Below are 23984 nucleotides of genomic sequence, written 5' to 3'. Positions count from 1 at the left end.
GGGCGGAGCTTAAAAGAGAAGGGCCGCCGCTTGAGGTAGACTTCCTTCCGGTTTCTCCTCCCACCGACACCCCTCCCCTGTCCCATGCGCGTGACGCCTAGGAAACCCGCCCGTTAGCGGCGGAGAGCCAATAGGAGCGCGCCGAGCTCTTTGGCGGGTAAGTGGCGCAGCGTCGATCGTTTTGAGGAGGGGGAGAGATTACAGCACTTTGGGGAAAAAGGGGCGCTTAAAAGGGGCAACTTTCTTTTGTGCTGGTTTAGTGGTTTTTGGCGATTACTTTGTGCTCGTTTGTAGGGGAAAGCAAAAAGGCTAGGCTTCCTGTTCCCTCCATGTATGGCTGTGTATGTGGAGTGTTTGGACAGGGGAATTTAGGCACAGGATAGTTACTGATCGTTATGTCCATATAGAATCAGGGGCAACGTGTGTCTTGAGTGCCACTCGCTGGGAAGCAATAGCGGGAGAAGGCTCTTTCCCCCATGCCCTGAGGGCCCCATGGATGTCCCTTTGGTATTGTGGAAAACCAGCGGGTGGACTAGATATGTGATTGGTCAAGCAGTGTTCTTGTACTCATAAGAACACAAATTGTTTATGGAGTTCACTGCCACAAGATATGGTTGCGGTCCTTGGCTTTAAAATGAAAGTAGTTTTTTTTAAAGGTTAAAAAATAAACAATGGGCAATGCGTCAGGAACAGTACACTTTTGAATACTAAATCCTCAGCGCAGATAACAGCGTAAACTGTTGCAAGGCATGGAAGCTGTGAATATTCCATAGAAATGGGTTGCTGGCCGACAAGATGGATTTAAGGTCTTATCAGGGCTCTTATCCCCTCAAGCTGTCCATACCGTATCAGAATATAGTTTGACAGACTAAGCAAACTTTACTGCAATAAGTTAGTCTATCCTGAATAACGTTTGCTTCTTGTTCATTTAATGGAGCTGAACTGTAATAGTTGAATACACAAGGCACCCATTACGACCTACACAGAAATTAATTCCACAGTTTCATATTAGAAGGCAGTAGTGCAGCCTTTTTTCACAGTGTTCCAGGAGTTAGTATACTCTTTTCAAATAGTTTTACTTTCTCCCTTCTGGTGTTGTGTATGGTTCACACAGTCTGGCCTTGTGGGCTCCAAAATCCATTTTGGGGCCACATCTGTATTATGCTAACCAAAATAGCCCCAAATAGTGTGCAAGTTCTCCATAACCTTTCATCAGAGTAGGGGGTAAAATCCTCAATGGTGGGAGGAGTGAGAGAGAAAAGGCGTCAAGCCATTCATGTTTGTAGCTAATAAGAGTACTAAGATGAAGCGTGGGAAGAGGTGGCAGATTGCAAATGATTCTCTTAGTTGATATGGAGGTTTTAGGTTGCACCAAGGTCTCCTAGGAAGGAGAAACACCTAATGGCTGATTTTCCCCTCTCTGGAAATACAACAGCCAGTTGTTACTCAGTTTTGTCTCCATGCTTAGGTAAAGCACACAAGTCAATAGTTATTGTGAACCACTTTGATATTTTCTTTGTGAATTAGTTGTATATAAATATTTTTATAAAGCTGAGAGCCAGACTATAAAGAAACTTGTCAGTCCTTGTCAAAACAGGTAGAGATTAATTTTAGATGGTGTGCTGGTTAGGCAGAAGTCAGTAGAACAGCAAAAGAATTAAAACAAATCTGCATAAAATATATACCGTATTCAGATACAGTATTTCCCTTTCCTACTACCCTTCACCCACAGGAGGACCCACTATCATCCACACAGTATGCAGAAGACAGGCACAACAGATAACACCAAACCTTGATGGGCAACCAAGAACCTATTTTCCAGCAGGAACAAGGTGGCTTCCACCTATATGGGGTTTTTACTTCTAGTACATGTCACTTGGTCAATGAATAACTCCCCCCCCCCCAGCTGTTGTTTCCTTTAAATCTTGGTTGCCCAAATGAAAGGGCTCCCTAATCCTCCAGTGAAAGTGCCAGAGAACCACTTGCAATATAATGATTTATGAAGTTTGACCAGTTATACCACTGCTGTTGTAATAAGGGCTTTGATTGGTTGGCTGAACCAGGTGAGGGTAGCTAATGGGTCTTAAACCCTGAGTAAGTTAGGAACTTGTCTATCACCTGCATGTGAAGACAAGTTCCTGTGGATTGAGCAGACAAGACCAATAGCGGGTCCAGCAGTCAAGAAGGCGGTTTCACAGTTGCATACTTACACCTTGAAAATACCATTTTCTCTAACTTTAATATAGATATTACCAGTAATATAGGATCAAGTCATTGCTATGGTATTATGTTATAAAACAAGAGTTGGTAATAAACAGCTATTTTCCTGTGTTCCCGATAGCAATTCTCTAAATATTTGAAAAGCAGAATCTTTTCCATTACAGCATTGCATTGAAAAGAAATGTTTTATTGTGTTATCAGAATCATGTCTGAGCAGAGATTTTATCAGCTAAGTTGATTATCCTGTGTTCCAAAACACAAAATGCAACCCCTGAAATACCGCCCCTGGAATTTGGAATTCATAGAGTGGACCACCTTCAAATAAGGCTAGTTGTCCAGACTCTTTTACCTGTTATTCCTATATTTTTAAGTTATTGATTACATAAAAAATAGGTTATAAAGCATATAAAGTTTCTAGATTATAAAGTATATAAAGGTTATAATGTATAAAGCATGTTAATATAAGGTTATGTGAATAATAAAAGAATCATAAATATTATTTAATAATTCCCTAATATTTTCATTCTCTTGAAAATCCTATAGGTGAAAACTTTAGAGGCAAATCTGTTCCTCCAGTCAAGATAGTCATGCTTTCCCATGAAAAAGTCAGCTTACCACTATTTCTTCTGGCAACCAATCTCATCTTTGTCCTGGAATGCAAGCAGTTAACTTCTTTCTGTTCTTGGAGGTATCTATTTGGAGGCAGTAGAACACAAAACTGACCTTGTTGTTCCTGTCTGTCTCTGTTTTGAGAGACTTATGAGAAAATTAAGGTTTGACGTATGTACACAGTCCATAGTTCATCATAAAGTTTTTCTCACATCCACTTGAGCCAGCAAGGTTATCACTATTTATTAACTGGACTTGATGGGGTATGTGACAGTTCTCGCGTCCTAAAACCTTTGTATTTTCACAGACTAAAGAACTAGATTAAATATGTTTTCCATTTATCCTTCTGTTTCTGTTGTTTCCTATTTATTCCAATCTTTTTCATATCTTTCCCTTTACCTGCTAAGCTCTGCTATCTTTGGTGTTCACTATTATACAGTGGTGCCTCGCAAGACAAAATTAATTCGTTCCGCGAGTTTTTTTGTCTAGCGAATTTTTTATCTTGCGAAGCACAGTGTCGGAAAAGTTTTGGAAAAGCTTCAAAAATCACCAAAAACCTCAAAAAAGGCTACCACACCACGTTCTATGAGTTGCTCCTCGAAGTCAAGTCGCAACTGTATTAACGGTGTTAAGAAAAAGGAAACAAACTTGCAAGACGTTTTCGTCATGCGAAGCAAGCCCATAGGGAAATTCGTCTTGCGAAGCAGCTCAAAAACCGCAAAACCCTTTCGTCTAGTGAGTTTTTCGTCTTGCGAGGCATTCATCTTGCGGGGCACCACTGTACTTCCCCCATGATGGTGACAAAAAGTTGGATTCAAATTGGCTGCTGTTATACAAGTGCTCTACCTTTTTTTAAGGCAGGGATTAGAAACTTGTCTTCCAGAGGTTGCTGAAGTACATTGGCTAAGATGACTGGATCTGATGGAAGATGGAATCCACTAACAGCTGTGGCTGCTCCCCTGCAATGTCACTTCTGGAGGGGGGAAACATGTTCATAGGGGTGAGGTGGCTCGGTTTTCTGTTGACACCAAATTATTTAGGGTGATAAAACAAAAAAGGATATTGAAGAGTTCCCAAAAGATATCTTCAAAGTGGGGTATGGGCATTAAAATTTGAAAAGTGAAAGTGAAAGCAAGTAAAGTGATGCATGTTAGGACAAATATACACTGTTGGGTTCAAAAATAGCAGTAACTGATAGCTCAATGAAAACATTGGCCCACTGTGTGGCAGCTATGAAAAGGACAATTTCCATGTGGGGAATTGATAGGAAAGGAATAAAAAAATAAAATAGATTACTGCTAATAGATTACTTTTATTAAAATATATGGTGAGATTGCTCTAGGAATACAGTATACTATTCTGGTCACTGCACCTCAAAGAAGATATTGTACACTATATATAAGGGTAATCAAAGTGATCAAAGGATATAGCAACTCCCTTATGAGGAAAGATAACATCATTGGGGACTTTTTATGTTAGAAAAAAGTGATTATATATATATATATATATATATGCATGGTGTGGAGAAAGTAGGGTAAGGAGAAGTTTTTATCCTGTTCTGTACCTGCATTATAGCAGAAGCTGAATGGTCAGGGCAGACAAAAGTAAGAATTTCACCAGGGCATAAACTATGGAATTAGCTCCTGCAATATGATGGAACTCAGTTTGGTTGACTTGAAAGACAGATTCATAGAGGATAAAGCTAAAGCTATTGTTGGCTACAAGCCAAGATGACCGTGCTCTACCACCACTGTTGGATAGGAATCACAAGTGGAGAGTACTGTTGCATTTAGGCCCTGATTGTAGGCTTCCCATAGGTATCTGGCTGGACACTGTGATAACAGGATAATGGACTAGATTAACCTTTGAGTCTGATCCATCTGGGTTCCTTTTTTTTGTCTGTGTCTTTTACTATCTGCTCTTTTGCTTATTCTCCCCATTTTTTTGTCTCAACTTGATCCTCATTTCACTCTGATTCTTTTATTTTCCTTACACCTTTTGTTCTATCTCTTTCCTATGCGTAATCTGTTCACATCTTCCCTTTCCTAATATATACACAAGGCTAATTCATCAACCATGCTCAGTAGGTGGAAAGACAGTTGGATCTATACGCCACATTCATATTCTTTTAGTTTTCTTTCAGCAAATTGGTTTCTTAAGCTAGAGTTATGTATTTATGCCTTGCACTGTGATTTTCTGACTATGCAGAACTGTTCTCTATTAATCTAGTCATAAGACTGTTAATCATACAAAGTTCTCAGAGGTTTAGTGGATTTAAGGCTACTTTATTATCCCTTTGCCCTCAATAATGCCTAATTGCTGCCGCTAATACATGCATAGTAGGATCTATGTAGGTCATTATTGAATTCCTCCCCTAGCTGAAAAAGTCAAGCTGCACAGACCTTATAAGTTGCAAGCTTTCTCACTCAGCAAGAGGAACAGCCCCCTGGTGAACAGCCCTTGTCAGATACTTCCAGTCCAGTTAAGAATTCAGAAAATAAAGATGGGAAATATGTAGGAAGAACCACTATTTCTTTTAATGCATCTAACTTTTTGGTATTAAACTGCAAAATCAAATATGTGCCACAATTTCTACCCTCTTCATCACTCCATACACTTTTCCTGCCTAACTCTTAGATAGCAAATCTGCTTTGTTGTTAAGGTGTCTGTGTTATTGTCTGATGTTATAGCAGCCTAGCACAGCTACTATTCCTAGTTTGTGGTTAGTAGTAATTGAATGGTAGCACTTTTGACTGTTTTCATGACTGCAAGTACATATTACGGTTGGCCTCTTATCACCAACATCACCATCACTATCATTCTTTTTGGAAGTAAACCTAAAGGCAAAACAATCCATTTGTTTTAGAAACTTGTGTGCTTTGTAGAGTCACAGTTAATGCTTCATTGATTAAAATGCATAGTTCAATGTAGATAGAACCATAATCAGACATTAGCAACTGCATTTTCTTTGCTTTCATTCACTCATGACAGTGAATTTACAGATGACATGAACTACGGAAATAGTGTTTCATGGTTACTAAATATTTTCTTTAAAAATAAATGTCACATTGTGGTGGCCTATGGCTTTAAACAACAAATTCACATTGATTTGCGTTGCAAAATGATCCTCATTTTTACATTGTGTTTCAAATTAATTATTGGGAAAATTTATTTTGGTTTTAAGTGCAAGAAGCCTCATACAGTTCAAGGCAGGTAGAAATAACATTTTTAAAAACCATAATGTAGCCAACCAAGTCATACTCCAAGTAGACCAATTGAAATTAAAGAACTTGACTAAATTCCATTGATAAAAATGGAACTACTCTTGAGTATGCCTCAGTTGTATGCAACCCATTCATTCAACAACAGTGTTTCTACCGTTCATATCCTGTGTAAATTCATTGCTGAAATTTGACAGGTAATATGTTTATACAGTATACCACTGTCATCTCAAGTATTCACTCAAAATTTCAAACTAAGTAAGATCTAAAGACTGTGAAGATGGAATGGGGGAAATGATACTCCCAGATCTGCATTTCATATATGTTTCTTTTGATAGCTTCAAATATAAACAAGTAGCAAATCTTTTGTTTGAAAAGAAAACAAGCACAAGCCATGCCTGCTTTTCCAGCGGGTCACAGCAGGATTGCGCAATGCATTGAGTGCAAGCCAGGGATGAAACTAATTAAGGGAAAACACTGGAGAGAATGAAACTGGTCATTGTGTAATAACTGACGTTGTATTCCTGATTGTTACTAATAGTGTAATTTTGTCAGCAAGGAAGATGGCAGCTATAAATTGATGCAAAGTTTTGGACAGTGGGGTACAAAGCATGCTGTGACTGGCCTGTAGTCCTTGCCTAAATTCCGCCTCTTGTGATAAACTTATTTGAGGTAACATTGCAGGTTGCTTGAGCCTCATTGCTGATCTCGGACTACGTATCTGTTTTCCAGTATCCAGAAGGAATGAATTCAAGCATTTGTTTCTTTCCTTTTAGCAGAGGCTAGGTGCTACATAAAATGCATGGAGCAGTTAGCACTCTTTCTAATCCTGTCATACCATCAACAATTAAAATTTTAAAACTAGGCATCATAATAAAAACTGATCAAGCTAGCATAATGTTTATGTTACACACATTTCCCCCCACAGACTTGCAAACATTTGGTCAGAAGCTCTGCTTGTCTTGAGTTGATACATGGTCTTGGAGCCACGTCATTCACTTCTGAATGTTCACCGCAGCCACAGAATCAGAAGAAGAGGTCCCTTCATTGTTATGGGGACTGGATCCTATCTTTTCAGCTTTTGCAAGACTGTACATTAAAGACCTACAAGAAATGAAAGAATCAAAACAGGTTCCAGGTGAGTTATGAGGTTGCTATGATATGTATAACATCACTGGTTTTAATGAAAAGCCTAGCATTACTGTGCTATGGACTGACAATCTGGCTCCAGATAAAAACTTTTCTCTCCCTTCTGTGCCTGAAAGAAGCTCTGAGGATAGATAAAACAGCAAAAGAAAATGAGCTAATCTGTATATTCCAAGTTCCTCAATGAATCCAACCCTTGCTTGAGTTTCCTGGCCTTGATCTGCCACCTTACCTTGCCCAGCAGGAAAGGGAATAGAATGGTGGATGCAATGTGTACCACCATCAAGAGGAGTGTCCCTTCTCTTATGGATATGCTTGAATCTGCCTCCACCCCATCCCATGTAGCATGAAGCCATTGGATTGGGGAAAGAAGAGGGGAGAAATTCAGTCCCTGGAATTATCAGTATATCATTGGGAGGGAGTGACCCATCAGGCTTATCTCTCAAAGTGGCTATACTAGTACAACTAGCTGCAGACAGGAGGGAGAGGTTGTGATAAAGGCGCTGGGATCAGAAGGATCCCAACAGCCTGGATGAGCTTGCAGCTGGTGACTCGGAGCTGCGCCTCAGTCTATAACCCTAGTAACATAACCATACTCGCACTGTACTTCAACCAGAGCTCTGTTTCCACTACTTGTCAGCTCATCTCTCACATGATTATTACCAGGGCAGCTTGACCAGACAAACTGCCCTGGCTGGAAACAGCTATAATTTCTTACCATTATTTTTGCTTAGTCTGATCCAATTTAAGACTCATCAACTATTCCTTTATGCAAGAATGTAAGATTTTCATGAATAATAAAAAGCAACTAAAAGATCAGTCCCAAGCTACCTTGAAAGAGATAAATAGGCAATATTTGTTAAACAGAACTGGAAATCAAGACAGAGCATATTGCTTCCAAACATGCTTAAGGGAAAAGGTGTTAGGATATTTCCGTTCCACCTTAAAAGGGAGCAGGCTTTGTGAGTCACAGAGTCTGCGCATGTCCTGTTCAGAGGATGTTTTATGTTTGCTGTTCCTTTCGATTTTGCAGTCGGTCAGAGACGCTGACTCAGAACGGTCATGTTTTCCTTTGTTCTGTTCAACGCTAAATAAAGTCTGTAGATATGCTCTTCTGCGGTGCAGCTTTTCTGGCTGTGTTTTCTGCTGATAAACAGTGTGCACAAGCCTAGAATGTGGCAATCTATTTCTGAGGCTTCGTGTCGCTAACTGCTGGATCTGCCTGTCTATGGGAGATCGATGGACGTCCGGCAGCCGGCTTGGGGCCATGATGGACTATATCTCCCTGGCAGTATTCCCAACAACAAAGGTGTGGTGAATTGTGATATGCAGAAACCAAAGAATTTAACAAAAGGCTGTTTAGAAAATGTCTTTTCTTTTAAAAGATGTTGAATTAAAAGCCATGGCTGAACATTCCTCAGCATGTTCCTTACAGACCTTACCTACCCTCATTTATTAAAACTGACATTTCTTGTTTGCTTGGCAAACTCCAGTTTCCCTTAGTAAACTCTTCATCTGTTTCACCCTTTGGTAGTTAAAATCTCCATGCTGGTTCCTGAGACTCCTACAGCACCATTTCTCAGCCTGCTGGTTGCAAAGTCTGAGAAAGTGGGGCATGGCCTTTTTAAATAAACTGAAAATAATTACTGGTACTGCCTTTAATCATTAACTGGCATGATGAATACCTCTTACAACTTGTTGCTTTGTTGACATATTATAATGTATTGACACTTTTGGCCAAATGTCAGAATGCCACTCCCAACCTAGTGGGGGGCAAATTTGTCACACACCCCTTTCCTAAGAAGCCTTGAGTGGTTTTTCCTGAAAGAGGCGTTAGGGAAGGTGCATGGGGCTTTCTAGCCCTATAGCAAACAGGTGGGCATTAGAATTTATAAGCCAGGCATCACCTCAGTCTATTCTTCTTTACTTCGCTGAAATAAGACTGTATGTACCTTATGTATCAATAATGATCTCCTCCTTTCATAGGTATATTCTTTTACAACAGGCATCCAGTAAGGCAGGTGGATATTCTTGGAACTGTGGTTCTGATCAAAGAACGAGATGCCTGTTATACTTATGGAGGTAAGAAATTCTTATTCCTGCTAGCTCTTAAATTTCTCCATTCTCATTAGCCTTTACTGCCTTCTTAAATTAGGTTTGCTTTTATATATGGTGTAGCAACAACAACAACCAGCTGGAGGTTTCTGATCAGTCTGCAAGGGAAAACCCCATGCAACCCACTCTGGAAGAGACCAAGGTATATAGGGTTGAGGGAAGGTCTGATTGCTTCAGTAAATGGCAAAACAGGGGAGCCAGATGAGAGTTGGCAGAAAGTACCCCTGGCCACTGCTGCATCCTGTAAGACACTTTAGGAATGGCCCAAGCTGTGAAACTGTTCCTTCAGGGGGAATGTTCTCTTTCATTGACAACTTCCACAGCCTTGACTGGGACAGATGGTGGTAATAAGAGAGAGAGATGGGGTTCCAAGAGCATACTAACAATGACATAGCCTTTTGAATGTCCCAGCGCAGAGAGTGAGATGCTAGGTGCATAATTTTCTGTTCCTGGGAAGAAATGCTTGTGTGGTTCTTAGCATGGTTACCTTGTACAGTTCTTTGGTACAAAGACAGAGGCTATGCTTTCCTCAGCCACCCCTCCCTTCACTGCCAACTCTTTCCAAGTTCACACCAGTGAACTTAGGAGAAGGACTACCCTCCTTGCGTCCATGGTTGTCTTTCTCCTCATGTTCAAACTGTTCCCAGTTTCATTCTTGGGCATCTTGCCAAACTGCCCCTCCCTGACCTTCTCTCAGCTGCACTCAGGCTGACTCGCCCAAAATAAATCGTAACTTCCATTTGCATTTTCCAGTTCAAAAGCAAGGCTCTGCCAGCTGGGGATCTAATTGGCTAGTATTGCACCAGCTGGATCACGTGCTTGAGTTTAGAGAGTCATGATGCACTCCTTTTTGAGAAGCAAAGCTGCATAAAGGAAGAAATGTGGATTGTTGTCTTGTTTCTGCACTGAAAAACGGGAATTTCTTTACACTTACATACTTAAAAGGGGCTGCTTGTTTTAAACTCTCTTAAACTCTCTTAAGTAAGGCCAGTGGTCCCTCAGACTGAGTATCCTGTTGCTGAAAGGACTTAAAGGGAAAATGACAAGAATGTAGGTCAATAATGCTAGAAGTCTCCCAAATGTGGCAGAGGGGCTTGGATAGAAATTACGAATGACCGGCTCCTTGTGAATATCTGGTACCAAAAGTTGACAACTCACTGTGAGGGTATCTAAGGCCTTTTCTGCCTTCATTCATCCTCCCTCTGTGATCTCAGTTCAAGCTGCAGCTAATACAAGAAGTTGTTCTGTCCCTGGTCAACAGTGTATGTATCAAATAGCAAGCATTATTGCCCTTATATTAATTTCAGTAGACAAATGTTAGATGTTTCAGTAAAGGTCATTTACATAGCATATGCATTTGTGCAGATGATGGTATAAAAAGGGTTGGGAGTGAGGAAGGCACTGTTAAAAATAAAAACCTGCCTCTTTATATATCATTAAGATAGATTGCCAATAGTGTTAATCCAGCATAGAGAAGGCAGCCTGTCCAGCCTCTACAACAGTAGTCCATGGAACAGTCATTTTCCTCTTTCCTTCACACCCCCATAACCCAGCTTAGTCGCAGAAAGTGTGTCTGTCTGTCTTTGACCCTCATCTCTATCTTTTCACTATCCAGACTATTCCCTCAACATCACTAGGAAAAAAATTGCTGTAGGGGAGAATTTCAGAAAATGAGTTATTCTGTGTTTTTGACTTTTGACTAGTTTGTCAGTCACATTTAGTCTGTTGATTTGCTGCAGCAGGAAATTGGCACAGGTAAAATGGATGGGAGAGCTTTGAGAAAGATTTTGCTTCTCTGGTACAAACAAAAAGGCTGTTGCTAAGCAAAAATGTTTGTGGTGTGTGTTCTATAAACTCCCACCAAACTGATTAAAATTGCTATCCTACTATCTAGTGGATGACGGCACAGGAGTTATAAGCTGCACCTGCTGGAAAAACCCTTTGGCACAGCAGAAATCTTTGTCAGGTAACTTTCCACTTCGTATCTGCTTTCCTTTTAGCTTTTTCAGAATATGTATTACTATATTCTATACTTTATTAGTGAGGGTTATTTTCAGGTGTTTGCACCATTTCCCTATTCATTTTTATATTGTTTTACTGTGACTTGATAAAATAGCAGTGCTGAGGTCCATTCCTTCATAACAGATGGGTCTGTTGTTTCAGTTCAGGACACTTGGCTTGAAGAGCCTTCTTACTGTAGTTCCCAATGCAACTTTTCCATTTTGTTTAAAGTGATGTTTTCCAATTAGAGCTAAATGATCTGAGATCTGTTAGCTTGTTGAATTCAAGATAGCCTCTTTAACATTTTGCATATATTTTGATTTGCAGAGATACTATTCTTTTCTCTTACACATCTTATATCCTATTCTGAACAGTTGATTTTAAAAATGTGAATGTCTCATGTTTCCCATGTTTCAGTGCAGATGACTTTTTCTTCTTACCCACAGATACCTGCCACATAACATAGCCAAACTTCTGTTCCTTCCTCTTTGCTTCCCACCTCCCTATTTCAGTGGGTTGAAGAGTAAACAGGCCACACACATAATTATTTTTTTTAAAAAAAATGTACTAGCATATAATCACCTAGAGACTTCATCTTGGGAATCTGCTGTTTTTAACTCAGTTGCTGGCCTTTGCTTGTTTTATTCTTGGTTCACTCCCTACTGTCAATTATACAGTCATTACTACTGCATAATTAAAAATAGGCAGTAGTATATTGCTTTCAAGGTGCAGAGAATAATGTTAAATAAATGTTCCAGGCCTTTCGTGGTCTATTCATGCTCTAAAAGTAGCCAGAGAAAAGCTTTATTAATAATACAGTTGAGGTCAGATTGTCAACACTAAATCCAAATGATAGCTAAGAACCCTGAAACTTGAAGCTCTGCTCAATTCTTGATGCACCTTAAAGACAGACAAGCTCATTATGGCATAATTAAATAATTTTTAAGGTGCCACAAGACTCTTAGTTGTGTTTGATGTCACAGTTGAACATGGCTATCTGTCTGGAAAAAGCTATTCAGTTATGCCAGGAAAAACTTATAATATTTAATGAAGAAGTCACCTTCTTTTCTGTATTGGCTTTCTACTTTTATTTGAATAAGGAATATATATATTAATCATGTCTCATTCTGCTGAGTCACAGTCTTAGTCAAGAGGAGCTTTCCCCAGCCTGGTGCCTTCCAGGTATTGTTGGACTACAACTCCCATCAACCCCAGTCAGCATGGCCAGAATTAAGGAATCATTGAAGCTGTAGCCCCAACAACATTTAGAGGGCACCAGGTTTGGGAAGGCTGGTCAAGCAGAATTTCAGTGTCTCCTTTTATTTTTTCCCATCTCTCCAATGCTGTGTTTTCTCCCATTAATTGTGCTGTTTAATGTTATATCTACACAACTAATTTTTTGGAAGATGGCAGTTTCTAAGGGGAGAAGACAGTGTGTGTTGGCAGCTGTAATATTGCCTATGAAGTGGTCTTTTAACATACATGGTATATTGGATGACATCAATCATGATATTTGGGAAAATCTACTTTGCTTTTCCATTCCAAATGTAGTGAATGTTTCTTTCCCCACAGATTTTAGACCCCATCCTAGTACCTCAAGTGGCCTGGATCTAGCTGAACAAGTAAGAAAGCTCGAAGTAGCAGTTTGCCAAAAAACAAGACTGGAAATTGGTGATACTATCAGAGTCCGTGGTTGCATTCAGATCTTCAGACAGCAGCGAGAAATCAAGGCCTCCATGTACTGTGAGTAGTTACTCATTCAGCAGTATGCATTTTTATCCTGACCTTTAAAACTCCCATAATTGTAACCTGTGCGACTTACAGTTTATTTAAGCTGCACCCAGGCTTTTTTCCTGTCGCATCAAGGCCACTTTGTGTCTCTGATTCATACGCCTTGTTGAGAGCTGCTGTGTATGACTCTGTGCAGCATATGGATGTTGTGTTTTGTAAAGCTGGGCTTCTCAGCTTGCTAAAAGCCATCCTCCAAACCTAGTTCCAGACACTCAAATGCAGAAGTAGTGTGGCCTCTCCCTGTCCTTCTGTAGAATGACAAACCTGCTAAATTCCAAATAGGATATACAGTAGATCTGATACTCAGGAGTTGTGAATAATCTGATATTTACTCAGCCTGGAAACTGAGATCCATCTCCAAGGGTCTTCTGGCAGTTTCCCTCACTGTGAGAAGTGCAGTTACAGGGAACCAGGCAGATGGCCTTCTCAGTAGTTGCCCCTGCCTTGTGGAACACCCTCCCATCAGATGTCAGAGAGATAAATAATCATATGGCTTTTCATAGACATCTGAAGGCAAGCGATGTTTAATGTTTTGTTGTGTTCCTTTATATTTTGTTGGAAGCCACCCAGAGTGACTGGGGCAATCCAGGCAGATGGGATGGATACAAGAAATAAATTATTATTATTAACATCAGATAAAACAACCATTATCTTGGAAGGTGAGCTGTAAATAACTAATAAATAAATGAAATGCAACTAGCGGCTCAAGTTTGAATCTGTTTGCCTTTTTTGTGCCTTCCTTATTTATTTTCAGATAAAGTTGATGACCCTATGTGTGACGTTCTGATTTCAAGGATGATGGAACTCCCCCATCTATACAGAGATATTTATGATCAGCCATTCCAGTTGCAAGAAGAGGCACAAAGGTCAGTGAGAGCTCTAGATAGGAGATGCTGGTGATTCAGGAGTGTAGGCCTTGCATCAAGAGTAGGATATAAAACAGAGTTACTGGTTTTCTATGAAAACTGAATTTGTAGGGTGGGGCAAGTTCAAAGACAGGAACAAAAAGAAGATGGAAAGATGATATGTCTAGAATAGGTAGAGCCATAGAATGAGACAGCCAGATTCATGTATGGAAGAATCCCCCACTTATGTGGGGATTCCGTTCTAAGCTGCCATGTGCGTCACTAGGATGCGCACAAGTGGGGCTTGCACCATTCTGTCCCTGCCCACTTTCAGCACTGTTGTCAGTGTGTGTGTTAGCAGGAGTGCCCATGCTAATCGCACGCAAGTGGAGAGATGGCTGTAGTAACCCTAGTGTCACACCACAGCACAGGATAGATGCCACACAGTAAGATCTAGTGCAAACGCCACTCCAAACCCTTGCACAGTGATCATGCATACATGTCATCCAGATCGTAAAGCTTTTCGTGGATCATAGAAGCCAGTTACATTTCTGATTTCTGTGAAATTTATCCTAAACCAGCTCATAAGTCTGGGTTATTGTAGGCTTGATCTTATAGTGACAGTGTGTTCAGCACTGCTGAAGATTTAGTTGGGTGTCATTTAAACTAGTTAAGTATCTAGTTGTAGGAGGCCTTTTAATTTGGTTAATATTTTCGCTCTCCATTTTAAATTTATTTTCTGCTGATAGCCAAGGTGCAGTGTACATGTTGGACTCCATCACTGAACTGAGCAAAAAAATAAGAGACTTCTTATTGAAGAACAAGATCCAGAGTTTCTATCAGCAGGAGTTGGAAACTGTGGAGGCTTTAGTATTGCTAGTCAAGGAGGATGGACCAAGAACTGCTGAGCAAGTGAGTAAAGGTGGCTTTGTAGGGAGCTGACTGCATTTGCGGGGTAGCTTAGGTCAATCAAGAATGTTTAATGATAATATTGAACTAAACACTGGACTGTGTAATAGCTGCTACTTTGAGAAAACAAAACCTCCTGCAGTTAATGGCATGGTAGCCTAACAGTATGTTAGTTTGTGTACTGTTTTTGATGGTAATAAAAGTAAGGCAGATCAAAACGAAAAAGCTATAAAGCAAACTAAAGTTTGAGACTTGCCACTGCTATTAACTTACTACTTTCATAACTGTGTAGGTAGCTATAATGGAGCTTGGGAGGTCTCTTGAAGATAATGGATCAGTTGAGTGACAGGACTGGATGGTTCTGAACTTAATCAAGGGTAAGATAAATGAGGCCCAACATATTAAAAAGGTTGGCCCTTCTGTAGAAAATTATAAAGAGTATGCTGACATCTGCTATCTATTACACTTTCTACTTGTTAGACATTTCAGCCTGTTCAGAGCAAACTGGGTCTGGGTCTGGGTTTTTTTTTTAGGAGATTCCAATTCCCAAACTCTAATTGGAATCAGAGTTATACATAAAGCAAGTGCTTGTTTGAGATTTGGACTGCTTTTCAATAGCAAAACATTTCTGTCTGTCTCTGTGCTTCTGGTTAAATAGGAATTTGTTTATAAAAGATTCTTAGCATGCAGAGAATAGGGTAATGAGCCAGATGCCCACCTGGTGCAAATTTGCATAACTTCAGTGCTTATAAAGTTATGCATAGCTACATTAGCTGAGAATCTGGGCTGAATATATATAATTTAAAAATCCTTTCTTTAGCATTACAATTAAAACTGAATGTCAGTATGGAAATCTGTCTCTCTTTAACTTCAGCCTTTGCCTTACTTTTTTCCGCTTGCAGTACAATGGAAATTGAGGCGATTTCCCCCCCTAGCTTCCCTTTTGTGTCTAGCTATGTATTTAGTTAAGGATGTGCTTTAAATTCCCAGTTCTATAGGAGGATATTTTAATCCTTCCAAAACTGTACAGTAACAACAAACCTGCCTCCCATTCATAGTGGGTTCTGTGGCCTCCTTCCTGGTGGTTGCTTCCTGGCAACCACTTGTTTTCATAAAAGTAACGCTTGTCATTGAATTTTAATAAAGCAATAGGCCTGGATTTGAACAAGAACCCTGCTGGTCTGTGGCAAAGGAATATAATACAAAAAGTACCAAACAGCAGAGAAAGAATTGGCTTCTCAAGCCAGCTGCAATAATAAGCAATTCTGGTAAAAGCTGAAGGCTATTCCAAGTTATTCTGCTCAGTAGGCTCTGGGTTGCTATGGTCACACAGGGCAATTCCATTGCTTCAACTGCATCCAGTCCCCTTTGACTTCCCCCAACACAGTATATGAAGTAATCATAACAGTATAATCTCTTGATAATGTATTGGACTAGTCCTGGGCTGAAATCACAGTTCAGTTGAACCCTTACTGTGGGATTTTAGTAAGTCACATTTCTCAGCTTCAGCTGCCCATTGGTAAAATTGTGAATAATATCCTCCCTCTTTCTATGAGCACCCCCATATATTTACATTTTTAAAAACTTTGTTTCTGTTTTTCCTTACCCCCTCCCCAGCACACCAGGCAGAGCTACATTTACTCTGGTAGAAAGTTGATCCAATCAGATCTTAAATTAGCCCTTTACATAGAATTTAAAAGCAATAAGCATGGGGAACTCATTCATCATTTAGAAGGATACTCCCTACCAGTTGCCTCATTTGAAAAAAATAATTATGTTGGTCTTGCACCTGATATAATGATTCCTGTGGCCATCTTCCTCTTGGCTGATTATCTGATTTGAGAGTCTTTCTTTAGAGCAGAGGCAAGAAACCTGTAGCTCATCAAACATTGCTGGCCTGCAGCTTTCATTATTCTTTAATATTAGACATATTGACTGGGACTGATGGGAGTTGTAATCCATTCTCTGGAGAGTCACCCATACCTCAGGGTAGTATAGTTGCTTACACCTTTTAGCATCTTTCTGACAAGTTTCTTTATTGATGTTTCTATTGCAAAATTACTGATTTTTTTTTACCGCACTAGATAGTGTTACATTTTTATATCTATATGATTCTTCTATATGACCCATGTCAATCTGCAGCTGTCGTATTGAATGTGTAATTGGTCACGAACACCTAGCTGTGTGTGTGGTGTGATGAGCAGAGCTGCTCCATCTATGTCTCCACCCTCCAAATCCATACCAATTTGTGAACATTTACCTTCATTTTATGTTTGTCTTCAACATAGTGGCTGTGTGCTTCTTAGCTACAGCACAGAACTTCAGTGTATTCATAAATATTTATCTGCACCCCCTGGGATGCTGCAATTTGGATGCTTGGAAAAATAGCTCCAGCTTGAAGAAGTTTTCAGTCCTGTCATTTCCTGAAGTGTATGTCTTTTTTAGTTCTGTCATTTCCTGAATAGAAGTGCATAACCACTTTCTTATCATATTCTATGTGCAATTTCCTGAGATGAGCAGCAGTGGCATTCTGCAGAGTTCTGTTATGTATTTCCATTTGACTGTGTATCAAATTGCTAGCTGCAGCATATCTTCTGACTTTATCATCTGTAATTTTGACCTTTTCAAATCTGTAATTTTGACCTTTCACTTTATGTATTCCCTATTATGTTTGTCATTTCAAAGACCGCATGGACACACACTTCGCATGAAGTCTTTTCATGCTTTTGCCCGTTATCCTGTGCTCAGATATTTTTACAGTCATTACATCTTTTATTACTATTTTTCTTTTGTCAATGGGACCCTGAATTACCCCAAGCCTTAAGTTGGGGACCCTCTCAAACAAAATACATTTTAACCTGTGTTCCAGTATATATGCACTTACCTTGATTTTTTTAAAATTTAACTACAGAGTACTGTACATGCTTCTGAGTAAACAAGTATAGAATCACACTATTAGATTGCCAGATTAACATATTTCCCCCTCTACGTTTGTCAAGAGGCATAAAGTGGTACAACACATTGCTACTGAATAGAATAAGGCTACAGAGGAAGGACCAAATGAAAACTTTAAATTCTGATAATCATCAGGTCAGGTAATAGTCTACATAGTTTCTTCTTTGAATTTCTGGAATTGGTCTGTTTCTGTCCTCTAAAAACTTTAAGTTCAGTTCATGGAGAGGCAGAACTTCTGTCTTTGCCTTAATCTCTTGCATCCTCTGAACTGCATTTGTTGCTGATAGTCTACCTCTTTCAGCCTCTTTGTTACTCCTTAGATAAGCTTCATGTACCTGAAATAGACTAAGCTGGACTCCTGTTGAGTTTCAAATCCAGCAGACTGGAGTCACACTAATACAGCAGAATTATCCCTATTTTTTGCATGTCTACTTTCTTTATATAGTATCAGCTGGGAGACAGCATGCACTCTTGCATGCTAGGACTAACTCACATTAAAGCAGATTTATGGGGGGGTGGGGACAGGAAGAAATGCTTCACAACTCCTGGCACTTTCCAGTATGTCCCAGCAGCACCCAGCTTCAAAGCTAAGCACACTTAACCAACTAATGATTTGCTGCAAAAATTCTCAGATTTTCAACATATATATCAAAATGATTTGACCAAAATATTTTGTAAGTAATGTGTTGCACTTGTATAACCTATGGTGTTGACCCACTGCATAGGCAAGGAGGGTATTTGTTTTGTGTTTTGTTAACATGGCATTCTCTCTGGTTAATACACATTTGGATTTCTGTAACTATTTTTAATTAGCCACCTTTTAAGAAATGAATTAAAAATTCAGAGGTCAAAGTAGGTTTTGGTTTGGAAAGGAAAAACCATTGAAGAAGCCTGAGTCATTTTATTCTCAAGAAAAGATGAATGAAGTGAAGGTTTGGCTTAACTGTAATCTTAAATGCAATCTTCAAATGTTTAGAAAAGCAATTATTCTATACTGCCACAGATGAGGAAGTGAGCTTTAAATCACAGGAAAGCAGACTTTAGAATAGAATAGAGAAACTTCCTTGCTAAGCAAGCAGATGGGCATTGTATTGAGTTGCTTTGGAGAAGCTGCAGAATCCTGTTCATAGAAAGAATTAGAAGTGCTTGTTAACAAACAGGGGAATAAACTGGTATTTCTCTTACAGGCTGATTGCTCAGGAGTTTCCAGGCTCATCAACATTAATTTTGAAGATTAGCAATGCACACCTGAGCTTTCAACTCTGCATTCTGGCACTTAGTTGCACCAGAGGGGAATTGATGTAGTGTCATAAAGCAAATTGCACTGAAGAGAAATGGGTCTCCAAAGATTCTAGACCATTCTAGGGAAGGGAAAGAGCAGTGGTAAAGGTAGTAGAGCTTTGGAGAATCTGAGGAGTGACTGGGGACTGTTGGTAATAAAGTTTATGTAACACATGCATCAGGTTTTCCCTCATGATGGAACCCATTGGCACTTAATGTGTACATTACATTTATTGGCCTTATGAACACATTTATGGTTAAGAATTTCAATGATCCCTGATCAAAAGCCACAGCCCACAAACGTTGTGAAGAGCAAAAGATAGGATCTGTGAACAATCTGTGCTGAAAAGAATTTAGAGCAGCAGCAGATGCTTCTGTACAAGGTAGGAAATGGCAAAGGTTCACAAGCCATCCCTGTGCCTCTAAAGCAAAATGCAGTATTAGAGGAAACAAGTTGGACTCCTGCACCTAGGGAGGGGGAGGAGGTATGTTGCAAAATTTGGTCTTCCCAGCAAGTAACCTCATCATGCACTATAGTTTGGTCCAAAATATCTTCCTGGATTTTATGCAGAGTACAATAGAGGTGCACTTTAAAGATGCAAAAAAACGAAACAAAAAACACCTCTATGGCCATAGATAGGCTTCCTTTGTTTTACATTTTCTTTTGTATATGACCTATCTGAATTTCCTACACCCATCCTTGCTGCAGGTTTACTTCCTGATGCTTTTCCTCTGATCAGATTTCTTTGTAGATCACTGCATATAACAAAGAAAGCACTCCGCCATTGTCTTCTGTGGCCATACTGAATAGATTTAAACCTAGATCTACCTGGATCAAATCCAACACTGATCAAGTGTGTTGGATTTAATCTAGGGAGATCTAGGTTTAAACCCATTCAGCCATAAAGCTTACAGGGTGACACTGAGCTGCTTTTCTGTTTTGCGTATCTTATACCACATCACAGGGTGATCGCAAAGAGGGACGGCAGGGATATAGACTATTCTGAGATCTTTAGTTAATTGTAAGTAAACCTAAAGGAGGGCAGACCCCCTATTGCACATGGTATCTACATAAGATATATTTGGAGTCCAGAGGCACCCCCTCCCCATATCTGAAGCAGGATACTCCAAACTCAACATATTGGTAGACTTAACAAAATAGGAAAACTTAATCTATAGTCATCTAAATCATAGTGCTTTGGGCTGAGGTACAAGCAAGCACAGAGTGCCAGTGCTGCCTGTAAGGCAAGGAGTAAAGGTTAATAAAACATAGGTTTTTTTCAGTAGCTCATTGCTTGTACTTTTCAAGCTGACATCCATTTCTTCTGCTTTTTCTGTCAGTTTTAAGAAGTTTGCCATTAGCAATTCTCTTTCAGGAGCTATCCAAGATGAGCCTCCTGTCAGCTCCCGCAGAGTGTGCTCTTAATTAGGCCTTATCTTCAGACAGGATTGATGCTCTAGACCAAAGCAAGTAATTATCAGACTCTGCTCCTTCCACTTGCAGATCCTTTAGTTCATTTCCCTTTTCTTATTAAAAATGGATCGGTGTGTCATGAGGTAATTACTTTGGCAGCAGAAAGTAAGGTTTGTTTCAGCCATTTTAATCTCAACAGTTTTCTGCTGCTGTTTGAAGGAAAGGACTTCTCTTTTATTCCTTGTGCAGACCCAAATAACCCAAAAGTGCATTTGACTTCCATGCTTCTTCTTTCCCCCTTATCCAAATATGCCTCTCTTTTTTGTCTTTTTCCTCTTCAGACAGATTCCAAAGATGGTCCCTGCTCCAAACTGATTAGAGACTCCTTCACGGAAGCAATAAAGGTGTTGCAAAAAAAGGGAGTTCTTTTCCAGAAATCAAAAAATCCCCAGGATATGTATTTTGTAAGTATCTCTTTATATGAATGGTGGTCTGTAGGTAAAGCATGTTCTGTCACATTTACATAAGCTTAATACATGAAGCATGCCACTAGCATGCTAACTCTACATACAAATGGGGCACTGCCCCACCAAACTCAGTGTCCCCTCAGCCAGACCCACCTGTCAGCCTTCTTACTTTGACATCCAGTCTGAGGATGCTGCCGGCTGTCACCTTTCTGACTTTTTTAGTCTCAGAGTTGTCTTTATAGAACTCAGCACGGAAAAGGATGAGGACAAATCTATAATTGATTGGATCTGCCTGTCATTGGCTCTAGATCTGCTCACTGTTGACCTTCCTGTATACTACCTTACCAGTTCCAATGGGCATCAGCCACCACTTCAAATGGGCCAGTGATAGGTGTTTTATGATGGTCAGATGCAGGCAGAATGCTTCTTTACATAAGAATATAAGAAGAGCCCTGCTGGATCAGGCCAAAGGTCCATCTAGTCCAGCATCCTGTTCTCATAGTGGCCAACCAGATGCTTATGGGAAGCACACAATCAGGACCTGAGTGCAGCAGTGCTTTTCCCATGTGTTTTCTGGAAGCTGAGATTAAATCCAGACACAGGGTGGAATTCAATGTTGTGCTCTTCCAATCATTCCACATACACAAACCTTCTAGCTGAACAGAACAATACCCCCTCCCACTGTGTGCTGTTCTGTGGGTTTTCCTGACACCCCCCCAAGCCAGTTTCAGGGGGAGCCCTCTTGTATAAGTGGAAGTTCTTGCACAGGGCTTCCACTGACAGGGCTTGTTAGGTGACTCCCACTCACAGACTATCCAATGGCCCTGAAATGTTTCTTTCTGTTATGAAAATGCAGTGGTCTCTAATTGTAGGCCAGGCTCTCATCTTTGATACATAAATGTACATTGCTTTGATTTTAAGAATCACTCCTGCATCCTCTAGGTGACTGAGCAAGATAAAGAATTGCACAAAGTGACCCTTGAAGTCCTCAGAGCTGATTGTAAGAGGCCAAAATGTAAGTATGAACAGTTAGATAACCACAAACACAGGCCTGTACAAGTAAGGAATAATTGTATTTGAGAAAGAGAACTTAATTTAATAACAACAAATTATTATTATTACTACTGCAGTTTGGGCACTTTGGGGCCCAAAGGCTAACAGCATACCAGTACAATACAATCAATCAAACAGGAGAAAATCACAACATAGGACAAGGAGAAAGCCTTCCCATACTAGAAAATTCAAGTGTGCTCTCACAAACCCCTGTATTCCCTCATGGGAAGAAACCTGAACAAAGAAGTACTAAAGGAGATTAATCCAACTTGAATAATTAAGGGTCTCTCTTCACCACCACCACCCCATTCTAACTATTCTGAAATGTACCCAGTTAGATATGTATTTGCAAAATAACTGCCACAGGAAAGTGGAACTGACTACTGTTGGTTCCAGCACAGAACGGATAACTTGTAATGTTCTAATCCCCCTTCCTGGTTTCTGTAATGAAATAAGATTCATGCTTTTGGTTCATGCCAGTTCTCATTCAGCATAGTGAACCTTTTGGAAACAATCTGCCAGTTTTGTGGAAATACCTTCAGTTATCACACCTGCAGAAAGAAATATGGCATTGGCGATGGTGGTGGTGTGTTTCTGAGCCAGCACATGGGCGAGTTATCTCAAAGCTTTTATCCAAAGTCTGCCACCTGCCCATGGGGGCAGCTTCACTCTTGCTACTGAAATCCAGTCTCCCATCTATATGAATAATAGAACAATTGCCCACCCATTTACCATTTCACTTCTGCTTTACATCTGTAGATGCTGAAAAGGGCTGCCATCTCAATTACATCCTCAATTGTATTCAGCAGCGCTACAGCCCTTTTGTTTCCAAAGATGTGATCCATTGCCTACTGGACTGGATGGAGACCAACAGTGACGTCGTCACTACCATGGAAGGATACTATACTGTCTTTTAAGATGAGATGCAGTGGACTTCTATTGCCAAACTGTATACAGTGGACATGAGTCGTAAGAATACTTCAATGCCAAAAACTTGGCTGGAATTCCTAGAAGTATCATAAAATTCCTATTCATTTAGTTTCTCTCCATGTTTCAGAAGTGCTCAGTCTGCCTCTGGTATTCCAGGGGACCTCTTTAAACAGTTATGTTGTGAATGCCCTCTTGTGGCTAGATGGAAGACAAAACAAACTTTGCATTCATACCTTATAGTCTAATAAACAGGAGCTGCCTGAAAAGGTGAGCAGTCTGAATTCAAGGAAATACTTGAGAAACAGGTATCAGAATAAATTAACCATACCCATATATCCAATAATACACCCCCTTCCACACTCCTAGTCTGATATACATAATTTCTGGTACATTGATTTAGGTCATCTCTTGAGATACAACAAGTGCTGTGGATTCTGAATCCTTGTTTTAATCAGATTTGTTACTACTCCCAATTTACTTTTAACCTGGATTCCATGATTATCTCAATAATTACTAAAGGCTATTCAATGCTTTAATTTAGGGTGGTATCTGCAGGATGCCCTCCTGCAGAACACAGCAGTTGGTTGCATAAGTCGTGGACGAGGTGATCTTTTAACAATCTGACAGTGCACTGGCATTAAAAATCAAAGCAGTTTTTCCTTCCGTAATATTGAAATGTGCACATGCATCCATGCCTCTTGCAAACTGAGGCAGGTATTAAATAATACTCATTAGTAGATGGAGTGACAATCTTGTTTCCTCAAGACTGAAGGAGGGAAAATTCCAGAGGGCACTTCTACTTCGATTTGAGCACTATTTCTGGAACTGTCACAGAGATGAATTATACTGACTGCAGTGAGTTACAGAAATTATATATACATATATTATATCTTGGTTATGCATGTTATAACTTTGTTTTATATTATTCTAAATCGCCATAAAACTACTCAACGGTAAAGTATTCCTTGGTCCCAGTAAGACTACATTCATTTCATTTTTAAAATAAAGATACTTCGTTGAAAACAGA

The 23984-nt window shown here is 39.9% G+C and overlaps 1 protein-coding gene across 9 annotated transcripts; it reads left to right on the top strand.

The window, feature by feature from the left end:
* The first annotated feature begins 34 nt into the window (after positions 1-34).
* Positions 35-23984, top strand: STN1 (STN1 subunit of CST complex). Of its 9 annotated transcripts, none has more exons than XM_081191147.1 (12): positions 35-157; positions 2422-2546; positions 2764-2908; positions 6979-7188; positions 9183-9278; positions 11206-11277; positions 12885-13055; positions 13858-13969; positions 14698-14860; positions 20849-20971; positions 21917-21989; positions 22787-23984. In XM_081191147.1, exons 4-12 carry the CDS (start codon positions 7056-7058, stop codon positions 22942-22944), a joined length of 1101 nt encoding a protein of 366 aa, XP_081047273.1. In that variant the 5' UTR covers positions 35-157; positions 2422-2546; positions 2764-2908; positions 6979-7055; the 3' UTR covers positions 22945-23984. The 9 variants fall into 9 exon arrangements, with proteins under 9 accessions (XP_081047273.1, XP_081047277.1, XP_081047275.1 ...); XM_081191144.1 differs by lacking the exon at positions 35-157 and adding an exon at positions 164-1468; XM_081191150.1 differs by lacking the exon at positions 35-157 and adding an exon at positions 1733-1832.

This window comes from Podarcis bocagei (assembly GCF_964188305.1).
Source record: "Podarcis bocagei genome assembly, chromosome: 4".
Lineage (NCBI taxonomy): Eukaryota > Metazoa > Chordata > Lepidosauria > Squamata > Lacertidae > Podarcis > Podarcis bocagei.
This window is presented reverse-complemented; position numbering and strand designations above follow the sequence as displayed.